General features: G+C 41.5%; 1 protein-coding gene across 1 annotated transcript in view; it reads left to right on the forward strand.

Annotated features, from left to right (window-relative positions):
• Positions 1 to 324: 324 nt before the first annotated feature.
• Positions 325 to 20,370, forward strand: part of LOC126183313 (mediator of RNA polymerase II transcription subunit 16) — a 295,961-nt gene continuing 275,915 nt past the window's right edge. Inside the window, exon 1 of the mRNA XM_049925164.1 lies at positions 325 to 716. Within this exon, the coding sequence (XP_049781121.1) occupies positions 646 to 716 (71 nt within the window). The 5' untranslated portion in view covers positions 325 to 645. The remainder of the gene's footprint in view (positions 717 to 20,370) is intronic.

Genomic DNA, 20,370 nt, shown 5'->3' on the forward strand with positions numbered 1-20,370 from the left:
TTCGATCAGCAGATGAATCACCCCCCCCCCCCCCCCCCCATCAACAGCAGACTCTCACAAATAGTAAAATTAAACACCTGGATTTTGAAGGAGTACTGGTGAATGGGATAGACGTATGGCTCTGTGAATTTGTTAAGACGCCTACAGGACACAGGTACATAAGCGGCACCGCATGTAAACACATTTTCAGCTCCTGGCATTGATGACGACTCTGCGTGTTATCATGTGCGAACTAGTTAAAGGGTTTTCCGAGGCGTTTGCTAAAAGAGTGAACACGTATTGTGTTTCCCGCACCAAGGAGAGGAAATATATCGAAAGCAACAATATAAACACTTTGGAGGTTGTGATGTGCACTGAACTTGTGGTTGTGTTTTGTTTACTTTTGCGGTACGTTTCGAGCTGGGGTTTTGGATTGACGATATATAAACACGAAATTATAAATGTCATGAAAAAATAAGCTTTCAAGAATGGGATATAGAACATACATTTAACGAATTCCCTTCTCGGTATGACTAAATTTCGCAATTAAGTGATATTTGGACTAAATATTGGTCTTCTCTTTACTCCCAATGTACAATAAGTTTCACATGTGTGTGAGGTACCGGTAGTGTTTGTGATCAATAGCTACAATTAGAAGAGGACATTATGGATCTTCTGTATACAGTTTCAAGAAAGCCGAATTGCAATCCATCCAAATCAGGACCAGACTACGATGTGTAAGTGCCTAGTGCTATTTAATGTATTTGGAGGAGAAATCGTTTTATATCGTCTTTTCATGTATTAGGCGTGTTTTTAATTCTGGTTCTAGGTTTAACATATCGGTTTACATGTCGAATTATCATCAAGTTTAAGTTGTGTTTTGGTTAGTGTTGTTGGCTTCGAATCGGCGGGTTCCTACTTCCATTCACTACGGCTAACTGTAACTTTTCTCTAGCGAGAAGATGTGAAATTGTGCCTCTCTCTACTGTATGTTATGATTGCCGTACGGGGCAGGAAGCTATTCGATTCTGGTGCTGTGCTTAAGGCAGATATTACCGTGTTGCCACCTTGATGTTCAGTGGATTTATTGGCAAAGTATGTTAATCGCCTCAGCGTAATTTGAATCAATAAAAGGCTATGTATAAAATATTAATTTTAAACGAATATAAAAGGGAGAGGGTGATTCGTCTTTTCAAGCCAACCTGCCCAATCCAATGAAGCTGTTGTACGACACTAACAATATTGGCAGCATAAAATTTAAGACATTCCTCAAAGCGTCGAAGGGAACAACATAGCCTACTACCTTTATTGATACAGCATCTGGCCAGAAACATGTAATTTCATGGAAGTAGCCAAACAATTTGTAGACTTGTCATTTGTACTTCCATACAATGTATAACTTTGCGTGAAAAGTGGGGTGATATTATAATTCTTTTGGTAACAAAGTAGTAATTATGATTTCAGTGAAAGAATTGTTTATTTGCCTTTATTAGTCTATAGACAGCTCAAAAACGATGTGGTGTGTGTGTGTGTGTGAAAACAGTTTGAGACAGTAATAGAACTATATAAATATACATAGGAGAAAGATACTTTTCATCAGACATGGAATAGGTTTATAGTTAGCCTACACTTGGTACTGTTGCTGTACACGTGCTATTCAGAATTAATGGGACCAAAACCGTAATTTTACACTTAAAAAGTAATTTATACTGTTTTATTCATAAAGTTCTCAAAATCTTGGAAATCATTTTGTTTCACCCAAACTTCACATGACTTATTTGATTTTTTAAAACCCTCAGCAGCTTTTTGTTGTATGGTAATTTACTAAGAAAAGTTTTTCTAGTTTTCAGAAAGATGTTTTGTATTTTTATTCATCTATTCTGGGAATTATTTAGAGAGTGAGAGTTTGATACAGTTTCATACTGATCCCACCTGATCTTAGTATGCATAAGGACTTGAAGAATGCAGGCCTATAGACTTAGAAGAGTCAGTATGTTGTGTAAGCAGTAGTGGCACCTAGATCAAAACATATTCATGATGTCCTTCTGCCAAAGAAAAATTCTTATGTTTGCAGCAGATTTTCATTACATTAATATACCACAGTTGCCAACAGCCCTGCCACAGTGGTAACACAATTTCCTGTCAGATCACCAAAGTTAAGTGCTGTCAGGCTTGGCTAGTACTTGGATGGGTCACCGTCTGGATCTGCTGAGTGCTGTTGGCAAGCAAGGTGCACGTAACACTTGTGAGGCCATTTGTGGAGCTATTCGATTGAGAAGTAGGGCACCAGTCAAGAAAACACAATGGCCAGGAGAAAGTGTCCACATCTGGTGATGCTTAAGGGCTGAGGAAGACACAGCGGTCAGTCAGTACCACTGGGCCTTCAACACCTGTTTGGATGGTGTTTGTTTGTTTATAATATACCATAGTTTGCCTATGTGAAAGTAGGTGTTTTCCACTAATACAGTATTTTAGTTATCTAAGAGGTACATCAACCACGGCCCGAACCGCACAATAACCCTGGGTTTGGTGTGGGTTGGCGGAGGGGTGAAGTGGAGTGCAGTAGTCATCGTGGGGTTGTGGACCACTGCGGCTGCGGCGGGGATGGAGCCTCTCTGTCATTTCTAGGTCCCCGGTTAACATACAGTACAATACAATACAATGATGTCAATGCGGTATATTAAGTTTATGCAGAAAAGAAATAGACAATTTGTTGTATTTAATTTTCTGATTTTCTTTCCATGTGTGAATCTTGTTATTTGTGGTAGTTTTCAAATACTTCGCAAGAAGACTAATACTGGTTGAAGAGGGAACTCCAATGAGTATGCCTAGGCCTAGCTTTAAGATTTGTTATTGCTTGGCCTTCTGTAGTCTCAATGATCTGGGTTCATCCCCACATTTGTAACTCCATATAGCCACAAGAGTATGTCATGACTTTCAGGTAGCATAGGCGTAATTATTTCCAATGGAGTTTTATGTTTACAGGTATTTGAAATGATCATATCTAAACAGGCATTTCATCTCGTGAGTTGATTGTAAATACAGTCAAAATTGTGTAACCATAAAATAGCTTTAAAGAACGTAACCTTGATTTCACTTGCACATTCATACTATTGCCAGAGATTAGAAATTCTGTCATCTTTTGTATAAGTAAAGATGTTGTAGAGATAGCTTTCCTGTATGCAGTATAAAATTTTTAAACTCAATTTTGAGGGCACAGCATACAGACACCAATCACTTTAGAATCTAGAGACTGAATAGCATGATCTGTGAATTTTCCTTCTAAGCTTACATATTTAACATCTTTAACTTTACCTTTATATGACATATAGGCCTTAGAAAGTCTTGCTTCACCGCCTTCATCTGAGATGTGTTTAGCCAGAACCAACTGAACCTAGCAATACCAGATGTTGGCTTCATCCTATGACGTAATTATGCTGTGATGTGACATACATGCACAAACAGGAAGAGAACAGATCACCGACATTATTTTGTTTTATGTCTGTATTATTGTTTGGAAAGTAGGTTATGGTGTCAAGCAGCCTGAGGTATAGGTTACATTGAAAAGTATCCATTTGGTTGTGAGTTGAAAAAAACCAATGAATACAAAATCTTAGTTGTGTGGCATAAATTGACATCTAGGTTACGTTGAAAGGTGACAGTCTGGTTATCAGTAAAATGGTATCGAAAGCTTCAGTTCCTCTGTTAAAGTTGTATAGATAGGTGTTGTGTAAGCCAGTGTGTATTTGGACACACAATATCACAGTGTGCTTCCAAGTACTTTCAGTGAAAACAAGCCTGACAATTAACACGCATTAAATAAAATTATTAAAATGGTATACTGATGATCTGGCTCGCATTTGAGAATTCAGAATGCATAAAATTTTTATAAACAAAGGTCAAAGCTGAATGACACTATTTATAAAACTTAATTAAAATTTTGCATATATACTGCTTACCAGAAAGTTTTTTTTCACTGGGATTGGTTTGTCTTCCTAGCAGACCGTGGAAAAAAGGTTCTGGTGAACAGCCTACATAAAGGCACTCAACAAATGTGAAGCTACATGGGACATCATCAGACAAGAAAATTCCCAAACCCACACACAAGACATAGTCATGGATCCAAAAGTGAATGACTTCTTCTTGAACTCAGTAGGTGCGCTGAAAAATAAAAGATACATCGCATTAGACCTGTGTGGTACTAAGCCATGTGGAATGAGTACTTTCCACTTGAATGTTGTCACTTCCAAAAAGTTATCAAAGGAGATAGCAAAAGGAAGGCTAAAGTTTTAAATTCCACGTTTAAGAAATTGTTCATGCAGGAGAATTGTACAAATGTACCGTTGTGTGACTGAGTCCTGTATGGAAGGCATAGTAATAAGAAAGAGAAACAACCACAAAAGTTGAAAACAACTAAGTTGCCAAGTCCAGATGGAATCCCAATTCGGTTTTACAAAGAGTACTTTACGCCATTGGCCTCTTACGTAGTTTGCATTTATCACAAATCTATTGACCTGTGCAAAGTGCCAAGTGACTGGAAAAAAGTGCAGGTGGCTCCTGTAAATAAGAAGGGTAAAAGAATGGGCCCACAAAATTACAGACCAAACTCCTTAACATCGGTTTGCTGCAAAATTCTAGAGCATATTCCGAGTTTGAATATAACAAATTTCCTAAAGACCTAAAAGCTCATGTCCATGAATCAGCACAGCTTCAGAAAGCATTGCTTGTGTGAAAACCAGCTTGCTCTTTTCTCACATGATATACTGTGAACTATGGATGAAGGGCAACAGGCAGATTCCATATTTATAGATTCCTAAAAGGCATTCAACATGGTGCCCCACTACAGACTATTAATGAAGGATCGTGCATACGGTATAGGCTCCCAGCTATGCGACTGGGTTGAAGACTTTTTAAGTAATAGAACCCAGTATGTTGTCCTCAATGGCAAGTGTTCATCAGCGACAGGGGTAACTTCAGGAGTGCCCCAGGGAAGTGTGATAGGACTGTAGCTATTTTCTATATCTGGCAGACAGGGTGGGCAGCAATCTGTGGTTGTTTGCTGATGATGCTGTGCTGCACAAAAAGATGTCCAAGATAATTAACTGCAGATTGATACGAGATGGCCTATACCAAATTTTGAGGTTGATGTGATGAGTGGCAGCTGGCTCTTAATGTAGAAAAATGTATGTTAATATAGACGAGTAGCAAAAACAAACTCATAATGTTTGGCTACAGCATTAGTAGTGTCCTGCTTGGCACAGTCATGCCATTTAAATATCTGGGTGTAACGTTGCGAAATGATATGAAATGGAACGAGCATGCGGGGATTGTGGTAGGGAAGGCAGATGGTCAACTGTGGTTTACTGGGAGAATTTTAGGAAGGTGCAGTTCATCTGTGACAATGGCCTTGTCACAGTGGTAACACTGGTTCCGTCAGATCACCGAAGTTAAACGCCGTCAGACTCGGCTAGCACTTGGACGGGCAACTGTCCGGTCTGCTGAGCACTGTTGGCAAGTGGGGTGTACTCAGCCCTTGTGAGGCAAATTGAGGAGTTACTTGACTGAGAAGTAGCAGCTCCAGTCATGAAAACTGACAAAGGCTGGGAGAGCAGTCTGCTGACCTCACACCCCTCCATATCCACATCCAGTGACATCTATAGGCTGAGAATAACACGGTGGTCACTCAGTACCATTGGGTCTTCCACGACCTGTTCGGACGGAGATTAGAGTAGTTCATCTGTAAATGAGACCACATATAGTATGCTAGTGTGACCTATTCTTGAATACCACTCGAGTGTTTGGATTGAAAGAAGACATTGAAGCAATTCAGAAGCGAGCTGCTAGATTTGTTACTGATAGGTTTGATCAGCATGCAACTGTTGAGGATATGCTTCAGGAGCTCATGTGGGAAACCCTGGAGGGAAGAAGACATTCATTTTGAAGAACACTACCGAGAAAGTTTAGAGAACCAGCAGTCGAAGCTGATTGTAGAACAATCCTATTGCCGCAAACACACATGAAATTTTGTATTCCACAGCCTTTTGCTACCCAACTATTGCATATTAACTTTCACGTTCAGCATGCTTTTACTGTACAGGATATAAGAATCGGAAGTTAACATTTTTTTCCTGCTGCGATTTTCGCGCCTAACTTTAATTCAAATTATGTAGCTTTATTAGCCTGTGTTGGATAATCAGGCACACCATTTTTTGCTGTTAAAACAATGGTATTTCTAATGAGCCCAGTTTGGAAAGATTTTTTGTAAAAATCCAGCCAAAAAGACCATGGTATTTCTAATGAGTCCAGTTTGGAAAGATTTTTTTTGTAAAAATCCAGCCAAAAGTCCTCATTTTTTACTTTTTTAAAATAAACTCTTCAATTTGCACTTAATTTATTCAATATTGGAAAGTGCTACATAAATGGAACTTGATATTTGAGAGCCTTGTGGTTTTACGTTACTACATGCCAAGTTTCACATTTGTTGTACCTTTAGTCCCTGAAATATAAGAAGCCAAACTTTGAAATTGTTTTGGGCAATTGTGCCAATAATTTTCTGGCTGAATCTGTCTTGTAAAACTCTTTTCATTATTATTGTTAAGAGAATGCATAAATTTGTACAGTATGGACAGATTTCATCTCTTTCAAAACAGCTCAAAGTTGCCAGAAATTCACACTCACTCTGCGCAAAATCACTACAAAAATCAAACAAGTGACTATATCTCGGCCGGTATTGCTTTGATGAACATTAAACTATACCAATCTTTATTGGGGACATGTGTGAATGTTGACATAAAATTTCACTGAAATATGTGATGGTCGACCAAGGAGGCCTAGATGAGTTGATGTGGAATGATCCATTTGTTATACCACTGAACACCATCATATCACTTGAGACACAGTACAAGATAATACTGTAAACTTTGCTACACTGTTCTGTCCAATACAACTCTCACACTGCTGGCTGTAGTGAGGTAATACTTTTGTCTTTGACAGTGAGAGCAGAGTGGGCTGAGTAAGCAAGCATTCTACAGCAGTGGCATATGGAATGCTTGAGAGCATATCTACGCTGACATCTCTCATACGTTGTTGCTTCTGGCAACAACTGTGATGTGGTTCCATTGCAAGGTACCAACTTTGCCATTCTTTGGACAACACCACACTTTTCTAGTTTCTTGCCCCCTGTTTTATAGTGATATGTGGACATTTCTGTTAGAGCAGTGAAATTCTCTTTCTCAAGTTGAAGATACTGACCATCATATCCCTATATAACTATACAACATTGTTTACGTCAGTGTCAAAAGCAATGTAACTGAATTTGACACTAGAGAGGATGCACAGCATCACAATAAGAAAAGGAATATTGGACTCCCATACTTCAAAGAGAGCCAACGGCTTTGCTGCAGTGAAAACACCAGTTCCTGTCAGGTCACTGAAGTTAAGTGTTGTTTAGCTAAGCTGGCACTTGGATGGGTGACCATCCGGGTCTGCTGAGCATTATTGGCAAGCAGGGTGCACTCACCCCTTGTGAGGCTAATAGGAGAACTACTTGATTGTGATGTAGCAGCTCCATTCACAAAAACTGATTACATGTCCCTCTGTATGCTCATCCAGTGATCGTCATAGGTTGAGGGTGACACGGCAGTCGGTCAGTACCATTGGATCTACAAGGCCTGTTCAGATGGAGTTTGTTTATTCTAAGAAACTTATTGGCAAAGACTGGGAAGTCACACAAAATAACAAGTTTAAAATTTATTAATAAATTTCCAAAATCTGTTTGGTCCTTGGAGTTAAAATTTGTGATGAGTATTGGAACTCTCATGCTACAAGGTAAAAGAACTTTTGGGAAAAGGCCTATACAAAGTTGATATTCATTTTTAAGAATGTTGAGAGTGAAGTAGCATTAAATTTTAAGGCTTACTCTGTAAAAATAGGCTTGTTGTCAATTGTATATTTAATCACTAAACGTATTCAACAGTAAGTGGTCCGTAGTTAATTAAGAATCATTACAAGGTGCATTCAAGTTCTAAGGCCTCCGCTTTTTTTCTAATTAACTACTCACCCGAAATCGATGAAACTGGCGTTACTTCTGGACGTAATCGCCCTGCAGACGTGCACATTTTTCACAACGCTGACACCATGATTCCATGGCAGCGGCGAAGGCTTCTTTAGGAGTCTGTTTTGACCACTGGAAAATCGCTGAGGCAATAGCAGCACGGCTGGTGAATGTGCAGCCACGGAGAGTGTCTTTCATTGTTGGAAAAAGCCAAAAGTCACTAGGAGCCAGGTCAGGTGAGTAGGGAGGATGAGGAATCACTTCAAAGTTGTTATCACGAAGAAACTGCTGCGTAACGTTAGCTCGATGTGCGGGTGCATTGTCTTGGTGAAACAGCACACGCACAGCCCTTCCCGGACGTTTTTGTTGCAGTGCAGGAAGTAATTTGTTCTTCAAAACATTTTCGTAGGATGCACCTGTTACCGTAGTGCCCTTTGGAACGCAATGGGTAAGGATTACGCCCTCGCTGTCCCAGAACATGGACACCATAATTTTTTCAGCACTGGTGGTTACCTGAAATGTTTTTGGTGGCGGTGAATCTGTGTGCTTCCATTGAGCTGACTGGTGCTTTGTTTCTGGATTGAAAAATGGCATCCACGTCTCATCCATTGTCACAACCGACGAAAAGAAAGTCCCATTCATGCTGTCGTTGCACGTCAACATTGCTTGGCAACATGCCACACGGGTAGCCATGTGGTCGTCCGTCAGCATTCGTGGCACCCACCTGGATGACACTTTTCGCATTTTCAGATCGTCATGCAGGATTGTGTGCACAGAACCCACAGAAATGCCAACTCTGGAGGTGTTCTGTTCAACAGTCATCCGGCGATCCCCCAAAACAATTCTCTCCACTTTCTCGATCATGTCGTCAGACCGGCTTGTGTGAGCCCGAGGTTGTTTCGGTTTGTTGTCACACAATGTTCTGCCCTCATTAAACTGTCGCACCCACGAACGCACTTTCGACACATCCATAACGCCATCACCACATGTCTCCTTCAACTGTTGATGAATTTCAATTGGTTTCACACCACGCAAATTCAGAAAATGAATGATTGCACGCTGTTCAAGTAAGGAAAACGTCGCCATTTTAAGTATTTAAAACAGTTCTCATTCTCGCCGCTGGCGGTAAAATTCCATCTTCTGTACGGTGCTGTCATCTCTGGGACGTATTGACAATGAACGCTGCCTCATTTTAAAACAATGCGCATGTTTCTATCTCTTTCCAGTCCGGAGAAAAAAATCGGAGGCCTTAGAACTTGAATGCACCTCGTATTATTGAGTGTAATTAATGAGTGTACAGTCCAGTACAGTTATTTCGTTGACAGCCTATAATGGAGGAAGGGAGAATTGCTGGAAGATAGTTGAAAATTGGAATGATGTTGAGGAAAGATTATTTTCTTAGAAAGGGGCATGTAATGATAAGTGTTGTACTCGTATTAAGTTACGTGTAAAGGAAAAATTTTGATGTCATTTGTTCTGAGAAAACCACTGATTAAATTTAATGGTAGGAAACCTTCACAATGTACTTTCAGAAAAAGTACTCAGAAATGAAACTAAGGGCAAGAAATGGCCCTCACGGAATTTCTTTTCTGTGTGTTATACTTTGCTGTGACTTCTGGTGGCAGTGGCGGCGGCAGCAGCTCCTGCGGCTGCTGCTGCTGCTGCTGCTGCTGCTGCTGCTGCTGATGATGATGATGATGATGCTGATGGTGATTATGATTATGATGACTGATAATTGTTTATTCACTTTGACATAATTTTCACAATGACATCAGACATATCAGCTTAATACAGATGTAAAATACAGTTGAAAGTTAATTGACTGATACGTTGGACCATGTAATTACTTACAGGTGTAATTTCATAAGGCTGGATACATTGAGTACAATTTATTTATTTCATTAATATACACTGACAGAAAAAAATTGCAACACCAAGGAGTAGTAGTCTGTGATGTAAACAAAAGTTAGTAGGTGTGTTTTTTACATCTGAAAGATGACATGTATTACAGTTTTACACGTCACATAAAAGTGGCACTGGTAGTGCCACAATGAGAATGCAAGTCAGGATTTGCTTTAAATACTTGTTCACATTGTAATAGTGCTGAATGTTACTTACCATTGAGATTATATGTTGTGAGATGATGTTAGTCAAGAATGATTTTCAGGTGACAGAGACACCATTATCAATATCTCACTGAGTTTGAATGAGGTTGTGTAATGGGGCTATGAGAAGCTGGATGTTCCTTCTGCGATATTGCATGAACACTTGGCAGGAATGTAGCCACTGTACCTGATTTGTGGCAGCAGTGGTCACAGGAATGTACAGTCGTAAGAAGATGAAGCTCCGGATGGCCATGTGGCACTACTGAGAAGGTAGACCATCATGTCTGGTGTATAGCTGTGGCACATCATACTGTATCTGCAGCAGCAGTTTGAGCAGCAGCTGGCATCACAGCAACATAGTGAACTGTCACAAATGGGCTACTTGAAGGACAGTTCCGAACCAGGCGCCCTGTAGCATGCGTTCCACTGACCCCAAACCACCGCCTTTTGCAACTTCAGTGGTGTCAAGCAAGAGCTTATTGGAGGGCATGGTGGAGGCCTGTTGTGTTTTCTGATGAAAGCTGTTTCTGCCTCGGTGCAAGTGATGACCGTGTGTTGGTTAGGAGGAGGCCAGTTGAGGGCCTATAACCAATGTGTGTGCGTGCTAGACTCACTGAACCTACATCTGGATTTGTGGTCTGGGATGCACTTTTGTATGACAGCAGGAGCACTCTCGTGCTTATCCCAAGCATCCTGACTGCAAATCTGTACATCAATCTGGCGATTTGACCTGTTGTGTTCTTATTCATGAACAGTATTCCAGAGGATGTTTTCCAACAGGATAACTCCACCCACATACCGCTGTTGTAACTCAACATGCTGTAAGTGTGTCAACATATTGCCTTGGCCTGCTCGATCACCAGATCTGTCTCTAATCGAGCATTGTCCACAAGCAACATGAACCGTTGCCGTATTGCCCGACCAAGTACCACAGGCATGGATCTCCATCCCACAAACTAGACATCCAGCACCTGTACAACACAGTGCATGCATGTTTACATGCTTGCATTCAACATTCTGGCGGTTACACAGGTTATTAATGTACCAGCATTTCACATTTGCAATGGCTTATCTCACGCCCATTCCCAAATTTTTCAGAAGTGCAGATCGTGCGGGGAAGGTTGCCAAATGTGGTGTCTGTTCCACTTTTGTGCCTTCCCACCTTAGCACCCTTCCTTTCCACAAAGGTAATATACCCCAAGCCCAGCACAGCAGCCATTCCATTGTGGAGACGTGGAGTGGGTGGGTGAGGGGGGGGGGGGTTGTCAAGCACCTGCACTGTAATAGCCCCCTGGCCATGCAGGGATCACACTGTTGGTGCCTCAGCTGATACCTTCTCATGCATGCCAAGGAGTATGTGCCCATCATGGCATGGGTGTAAGGACTCTGAGCAATGGATTATTGGCCAGGTAGCCATTGCTGAAGTTGGTTGGAGCCCATCGGAGAGCCTCTGTTCGGAGTGGGTTGGCACCATTGTGGATGGCTTGTATATGAAGCAGATGAAGCTTTCTTCTGCTGGTGGTCACATGATCTCTTCAGAAGGAATGAACTCATTCAACGCAGAGATGTATGACCCCAAATGTTTCCTTTCATGGTTATGCCATGGGATTAATTTCAAGCTAAGTGACAAGCAGAGAAATAACCCCTTGGGGCCTTCATCTTGGCCTTTGAGGGTAATTTGTTATCTGAAAAGGTCAAGGTGATGGTATACCGATGTGATGTGAAACTGTATGTTCCTCCCATATGTTGTGCTTCAAAAAGATGAACTTTGGGCACATGTCTTCGCATAATGACACTAGCTCAGTCTGTAGGGATTGTGGATGACCATTGCATGTGAACATTCTGTATGCTCCTTCCCCCTCTCTGTGTCAGTGGTGGAGAGCACCATCCTCCTTGCTCACCAGACAGCACTGTCTTTTAGAGAGAGAGAAAAATACAAGAATATAAGACTAACAAACCAAGAGACCAAGAAAACGTATAAAAATCTACATCCTGCATGCATGACGATGTCATATGCTACAGTAATGATGACGTCACCCTTTCTGCTGGGTACTCTCCTCCATTATGCGTTCTACAGTGAGCCCTCATGCCTGCTTGACCATACCTGCTCTCATGATGGTTGCAGGCTCCCCTCCTGCTGCTTCCCTCACCCCCACTTTCGGAGCAATGGCTCGCCACCAACCAGGGACACTGATCCCCATCTCCCAGCTGGAAATGAGTCACTCTCATCTGGCTTCTCACACCTGGAAGGGGTCTCTTGGGATTCTTCCCTCCAAGGTTACTGTCAGTCTGCAAGCGTATACCAGCCAGTGGCTGAAGGAGGTACAGGCTGCTGGTCATAGGATTTCATGGTCTTCTTCGGTCGCTGAAACTAATTCAGGGAAGCCCTCTCAGTCATCCAAACTCTATAAAGAAAAGAAAGAGAAAAAGAAGTTTTCCAAGATGAAGGAAATTCTGGTGGCACCCAAGCCACCTCCCACATATACAGCTTCTATGGCCGCAACAGCGATCCTGGTGGCCCCTGAGGCTTCATATCACACCACACAATGTGTGTCATAACCTATGTGTCTTGACACCATACTTTCCCAACCAGTGGCAGCAGGTGTGACTGAGATATAAACTGCCTCCTTGGTCCCTTCACACCCTCACAGTATACTGACAGCGTAATTCTCCAGTGGAGTTGTAGTGGTTTTTTCCATTACCTGGCTGAGCTATGACATCCCTTAAGCTCCTCCCCTGCTTTCTTTATTGCCCTACACGAAATTAGTTTTTCAGTAACATGGACCCCTACCCCTCATGGTCAGTGGAGGGTATTTTAAGAATTGTGATGATTATTATATTGTGTCAGGTGGAGTTTGCATGTATGTTCTGAAATATGTAAATAGCAAACTTGTGCCTCTTGATACAACTTTGGATGCTGTGGCTGTTCTGGTAAGGGCATTTCAGGATTTTACCATCTGTAATATTTATCTCCCTCTCGATGGTGGAATGTCTCAGGATGTATTGTCTGCATTGGTTTCTTAGCCCCCCCCCCCCCCCCTTCCTCAACTTGGGTGACTTCAATGCCCATAATCCTTTGTGGGTGGAACCACAACACTGGCCGCAGTAAAGGCATCGAAACTTGCTGGCAGATCTCGACCTGTGTCTCCAGACACTACTGTGTGGTACAGGGAGCTTACTTGGCCATTGATCGTTCTATTTGAAGCCCTCGTCTCCTCCCAGCTGTCCACTGGGGGCTCCACGATGACCTGTTTGGTAGCAACCACTTCCTATCTTTCTGTCCATCCCTCTGGGTGCCTGCCTAGATGGGCTCTCCACAGTGCCAACTGGGATGCTTCCGCCACCAGTGTTGTTCTGAGCTCCCCGCGAAGTAGAGGTATTGACGAGGCTGTCCAGAATGCAACAGCAGTCATTCTATTGGCAGCCGACTTAGCAATCCCCTTTATTTGGTCCCCCCCCCACACCTCCCCCCCATTGAAATGTAGTACCTTGGTGGACCCCAGAAATATCCCCAGTCCATTGGAGATCGTAGGCGGGCTCTCCAACGCCGTAAGTGGCATCCATCAATCGAGCACCTCATTGCCTTTAAGCGACTCTGTGCCTGGATCTGCCTCTTAATAAAATGGCGGAAGCAAGAATCTGAGAATGGCACATTTCAACCATTGGACGATGTATTCCTCCTTTGCAGGCTTGGGTGAAAATCAGATGCCTCAGTGGATACCAGTCCTCTGCAAGTGTATGTGGTATTTCCTTGAACAGTACTGTTTTCACTGACCCAAACATCATAGCCAAACATTTTGCTCTGCATTATGCTTGAACCTCTGCATCTGAGAAGTATCAACCTGCCTTTCATTTTCTTAAGCAGCAGATTGAGCGACTGCACTTATCTTTCAATACACACTTTTCTGGAGCCCAATAATGTACCATTCAGTGAATGCGAATTCTTCAGTGCCCTTGCCCTTCAGTGTAATACAGTCCCATGACCAGACCACATCCACAACCAAATGGTCAAACACCTATCGGTGGATTGTCAGCATTATCTCCTTACCATCTTCAACCATATCTGGAGAAAAGGTGATCTCCCATCTCAGTGCCGGGAGAGCATCTTCCTCTCCGTACTGAAACCAGGTAAACACCCCGTAGAGATGGACAGCTATTGACTAGTCTCACCAATGTTCTCTGTAAGTTGCCTGAACATGTGGTGAGCTGCTGTGCTGGCTCCTTGAGTCTCTGGGCCTTCTGGCTCATGCCAGGGCTGTTTTTGCCAAGACCATTCCAGTGCCAATGATTTGGTTTGTTTGGAGTCTGCCATCTGGACAGCTTTTCACTGATGTCAACAATTTATTGCTGTCTTTTTCGACCTACAAAAGGCTTATGACATCACATGGTGACACCATATTCTCACTACTTTATATGAGTTGGGTCTCTGGGGCTCAATTCCAAATTGTGTCCAGAACTTCTTGTCACACCATACTTTCTGCGTTCAAGTTGGTGCTTCCCACAGTACCTGTATCCAAGAGAAGGGGGTCCCGCAGGGCTCTGTATTGAGTGTCCCTCTTCCTTTAGTGGCCATCAATGGTCTAGCAGCAGCTGTGGGGTCTCCAGTATCACCCTCCTTGTATGCCAACAATTTTTGCTTTTACTATACCTCTGCTGCTGTGGCCATTGCTGAATGCTGACTGCAGGATGCCATTCGAAAGGCAATCGCATTCTGGGTGGAGTGGCTCACCCATCTTACCTCCTCTCAGTCCCTTCCTACTTCTCCTCGATTTTGTCTCTGTCTTATTATATCTTGTCTACAATCGGGCTTCCCAGGATTTGCCTTTTGTATCCTTCTTTTGAGGGTTATTCATGGTTCGCTACATATAGGATGAAGGGACTGATGACCTCACATTTTGGTCCCTCTAACTCTGACAACCAACCAAACAATCACTACTCTGAGAGCTCCAAGTAATTTTTAATTATGTTGTATGCATTATGTATATGAAGAATGTTTGAAGAATGTTTTAGCTGTCTTTTTAAACAGAGGTATGTTAGTAATCTCTTTTAATTCTTTGGCCAGACTGTTGTTACAATTTAGTCCCTCATAGAAAATATTGTTTTTAATTTGTTTTTCCTGGATGAATATTAGTAAAACTAGCTCTTGTTCCATGATTATGTATAGAACTGTTAGTGAAATACTGACTAATGTTTTCCCTGACATGCATACCAGATGGGTAGGTGTAGAGTAAGGATACTCATTTTTTAAAACAGTTCTTTACTGTGATCTGGACTACCACTTCTGGTCATTCTTATGGCCTTTTTATGCAGTTTAAAATTTGCATTTGTGCTTTGCGCCTTCAATCCCAAGAAGAGAAACCCACAGCTAAGAACTGAGTGTACCTAGTAATAGTATGTCAGCACAAGACATTGGCATATTGAAAATAAAACCCTAAGAGCAAAACATGGTGGCATTCTTTTTGCCAACATGTTTGTGTGTTCATTGTATTTTAATTGACAATTAGTATTCATCCCTAAAAACTTTGTTTCTTACTCAATCCATAGATTAACATCTATGCTTAATGCAACAGAGTTGTTTACCCTCTTAATGCGGAAGTGCATATGGTTTGTTTTCTTTATAAATCTCATGGCGAGTGAGGCAGTCATAGCCCTAGAAATCCATTTGCATAAATAAATAACTGCAACAAAAGAAAGACCACAAACCTTTTTAGACATGGGAGGTGTCCCTCGATAAAACATAGATATCCCCTATCCTCATGATGATCATAGTGTAAAAAGACAACTGTCAAAAAACTTGACAGTGGACTACATATCAGGTGCAGCCTAGAACAAACAAAGATACTCTAAGAACCCAATCAAATTATAAAAGAATCTGGTGGTAAATAATGATACCCACAGGAAATTGAAGACCCATTCTAAGAACCCCTAAACATAAATGGTTTTTACACAAGCATTGGTGAGAGGATGTGTGTGGACTGGCCCAGCCCACAGCATATAATGTACTGACAACTCAGGAGTAAAACACAGAAATACTGTCCTGTCACACTTGCACAAAAAGATTATTTTTGGGGGTTCTTAGAACGGGTTTTCAATTTCCCATGGGTATCATTATTTATCATTGGGGTTCTTTTATAATTTAATTGGGTTCTTGGTATCCCTGTTTCTTGTAGGTTGCACATCATGTATAGCCCACTGTCAAGTTTTCTGACAGCTGCCTTTTTGTGCTATGGTCTGCATGAGAGTAGGGGACATGTATGTTTTATTGAGGGACGGGTTCCATTACTAAAAAGGTTGATGGTCTTTCTTTTGTTATTTATAATGTAATTAAAAATTTTTATCATATAGTTTAGCCTATGTAGGTTAATAAATGGGTTTTTGTAACTTCTTTAGGTGAACTGTTTGTCATGTGAGGATGTGACTTTACAGTTGTGAAACTAATTGTGATCCAGTAAGAGATCAATAAATCTTGTCATGGCAGTTGTTGCAATTATTTAAAAATGGTTCAAATGGCTCTGAGCACTATGGGACTCAACTTCTGAGGTCATTAGTCCTCTAGAACTTAGAACTAGTTAAACCTAACTAACCTAAGGACATCACACACATCCATGCCCGAGGCAGGATTCGAACCTGCGACCGTAGCGGTCTCGCGGTTCCAGACTGCAGTGCCTAGAACCGCAAGGCCACTTCGGCCGGCTGCGATTATTTATTTATTCGGTGTTTCTTCATGTTCAGTTAAAATTTATTACATACTGTCCAAATGTAAACATCTTTGATGGTTTCATTTGTTTTTTTCTAATAATAGTTCTGGTGTTTTGTCAGTGACTATGATGTTGCTGTCATCGGCAAAGAGAAATTTTCCTCCAGGCCTTACACTATCTGGAAAGTCATTGATATATATTAAGAACAGACTTGAACCCAATACACTACCCTGAGGGACACCTATGTTTACATGTTTTTTGTCTGACAATTGCTTTACTAAAAATTTATCAGCAGCAGACATGTAAACTATCTCTGCTTTTAGTGTCCTTTGATTAAGACTGAAACCACTCATTTGCTATTCCTCCTATATGTAGTGCTTCTAGTTTGTGTGATAGTATTTTATGGGTCGCAGTGTCAAAAGCCTTGGAAATGTCCAAGAATACGTTGGTAACATAGTTGTTCTTATCAAGAGCTTCAAGTACCACTTTTGTGAACACTATTATGGGTGATATGGTCTTCTCCCTCTTTGGAAACCAAATCTTGTTTCTGTGGAGGGTGTGGGTATGCTCTGGTGGAGGATGGTGGTTCAGGATGAGGCAGATGCCACTTTTAGGTAGGAGAGTCTCTTTACTAATTTGCTACAAGCTCACTGCTGTTGGCTCACCACAGCCCAGGTGTGGCATGACCTAGAGCCATAGACAATCCTAGTAGGCTGAGCTACATTAGATGCGGAATGCAAGGTGGCTGTCACTGCTGAATACGGTATGTTAATTCCCACTTGTCTGTGACAAGTGGTGGGTGCAGATTGTCAGGGAGCGAACTGTGGACCTGCGGGTTGGCTGGTGATGGCTGTCAGGATGATGGCAGGTAGCCTCATGGCCGAAGTTGGCATAGTGATGGTTGATGACTCAGTGACTTGCCAATATGGCGGATGACTAACCTGGCTGTATGGCCATTATTTATGTTCAACAAAGCGGGTCTGTTGTGGCACTGCAGCTGCAGAATTCATGTTTGCCCCTGTTTACGGTCATCGCCTTGGCATAGACCAGCAGGCGAATGGCAGAGCCATGATGCAACTATGGATCTGTGTACTGCTGCAAGTGACCCGCTTGGAGCCCATGTAACTAGATCTGTATCTTTACACTCTTCCCCTCTTTAAATTCTAATTCTCCCTGTTGCTATTTAATTCTTTCCTGTTCATTGCACACACATCTGGTTAGTTGATGAATCACTACATCTGTAAGAACCCATCTATGACCCTTCAACAGCTAAATCAGATACGCAGATATGTATGAAATCTTTACATATTTCTTATGGTTGCAGTCACTGACTGTCCCTAAAAACTAACACTAAGTCTGCTAACACATTCCAGAGATGCTTTATCACATGTACACTACACGTATGTTCCTTTTTGTAGTTCACTGACTGCTTTCAGCAGCACTCTCCGAGCTGTCTCACTGAAGAGTCTATAACTCTTTTTTAGTCTATGTCTTTGACTTGTCTGTCCAGTAGCTATGTCAAACTGTTTAATAGGAATAGGGGTGTGGGAATCTGGGAGCCATCCTACAACAGTACTACCACTAACATAATGAACCATGTAGCCATCCTTTTCTCCATATTATCCTCTTCAGCTCAGTAATTTCAACCTAGTTATCCCTTCCTTCATGTGGCCCACTGTCCTTATCACTAAGTCATAAAAAATGAGCACTTACATTCAGAATGAAGAGTTTAACATGAACTATTTACAGAAATCTATGGTAAAGTCACTTCAGTTGCATTTCTGATCATAATGATCAGAAAACTATTGCTTGAACTCTAATACCTCTCATCTACGAGAGACCTGTCCTGTGTATCATGGTTCACTAGCTCTGCAATACCACTGATGTATTTAACTACAGGCACTGTATCACCTGCAACCTGTGCCTCTTAATACAATTCTGTGATACTCTATGATACTTTCTCCCTGTCATAATCCCCTGTTACCTGGTATGTTCTCAGATTCTGCCATAGGCTGGTTGCAGTTATCACTGAACTTGAGGAACCTTGGAGCAGTACAATGGTGATGTCACAGCCAATAACCCATCTCACATCCATAGTACCTCTGTGCCTTGCCTTGCTGCTTTGAACTAGTGTTGCATGATGTAAAGACAAAAAGTCCGAAGCATAAGATCTGCTGTGACACTAATCTATGTTTTACTTCATCAGTGTTGTTCCGTGGTTTAGTGTTACCTCACTATAAAAGAATGCATCACAGAAAGGGCAAGAAAGAAAGCAGCTCTGCATACAACTAGGGCTCTCTGTGGGTTTCAGACCACATATCTACTAGTGTACACCCTTGGAGAACTCTTAAATTCCTAATTCACATATAAACACTGTTTACAACAAACTAATTGTACAGTTGCCTACTGTCAATATCGACTTAAACTTCATTTGAATCCACAGCCTTCCTTGTCCCAACCAAGCACTCCCTCCACTGCCTGCCTTAACACTCTTTTTTCCATCATGCTTAGTGTATGACATTGTGTGATTCAGTGCAGGGTGCCACATGAGCCGATAAGTTATGTTTTTTACACAGAACTGGTATCATAGGTTCGTGTCTTGGGCCTTTCCCGGGTATCGTAACCAAGTCTATACCTGACGATGAGAACCAGCATGCTGCATGTTAGATGGCTATCACTCGTGGTGAATACAATGAAAGCATATTCTTTGAATTGTACAGTGGGATCAAAAGTGTTTTTTGCTATGAAATGTGCACCCACTCCCCTCCATCCCCTCTCTGATGCCTTATGCTGATAATGAGAGCCCAAGCACTGCTTTAGTTTATCTTCGGTAGCCTCTGATTGTGTGTGGACTTTCAAAATATTTTTAGAAATTTCTCTTGGAAAATTTGATTAACAAGGGATATGAGATTAACATATTTCTGCGCAAAAGGCAGCTGTTCAATATTTGAATGCGGAACCTATGCAGCATATTATTTTAAGTGCATTTTGTCAATATAGTGGAATGATTTAAATTCGCCCTCTGTTATGATGTCTTTAACCTTTTAAGTTCTTGATTTGTTGATGCTGTTTTCTTTTTTTGTCTTCATCATGTTAATATTCAGTGCATTACATCCCAGTGTGCAGTACCGGGTGATTTCTCCTAGATGAGATGTAAAGTTTTATGCTTCAACTATTTTATTCATCCATCCATCCATCCATCCATCCATCCATTCATTCATTCATTGATCCTTTAACCATTTCCCACAATGGTATAGGACATGTCAGATACATTACAGAAATAATGGATGCAGTAGATCTCCACTGAGAAATTGTGAACTGTTTATGAGGAATCTGGATTCCTTAGGCCTACTGTGCTATCTGTCAGACAGCAGCAAGCAGATAATGGTGTATGGTGACTTAAGTGTAGAATTTCTAAAGGATTCCGATAGCAAAAATGGTCTGGAAACCTTATTTGGATCCTACAATTTGATCTCAGTAATTAACTTTCCAGTTGGGTGGATGAAGACAGTAGAACTCTTAATTGATAATGTTT

This window comes from Schistocerca cancellata, chromosome 4 (genome assembly GCF_023864275.1).
Source record: "Schistocerca cancellata isolate TAMUIC-IGC-003103 chromosome 4, iqSchCanc2.1, whole genome shotgun sequence".
Taxonomy (NCBI): Eukaryota; Metazoa; Arthropoda; class Insecta; order Orthoptera; family Acrididae; genus Schistocerca; species Schistocerca cancellata.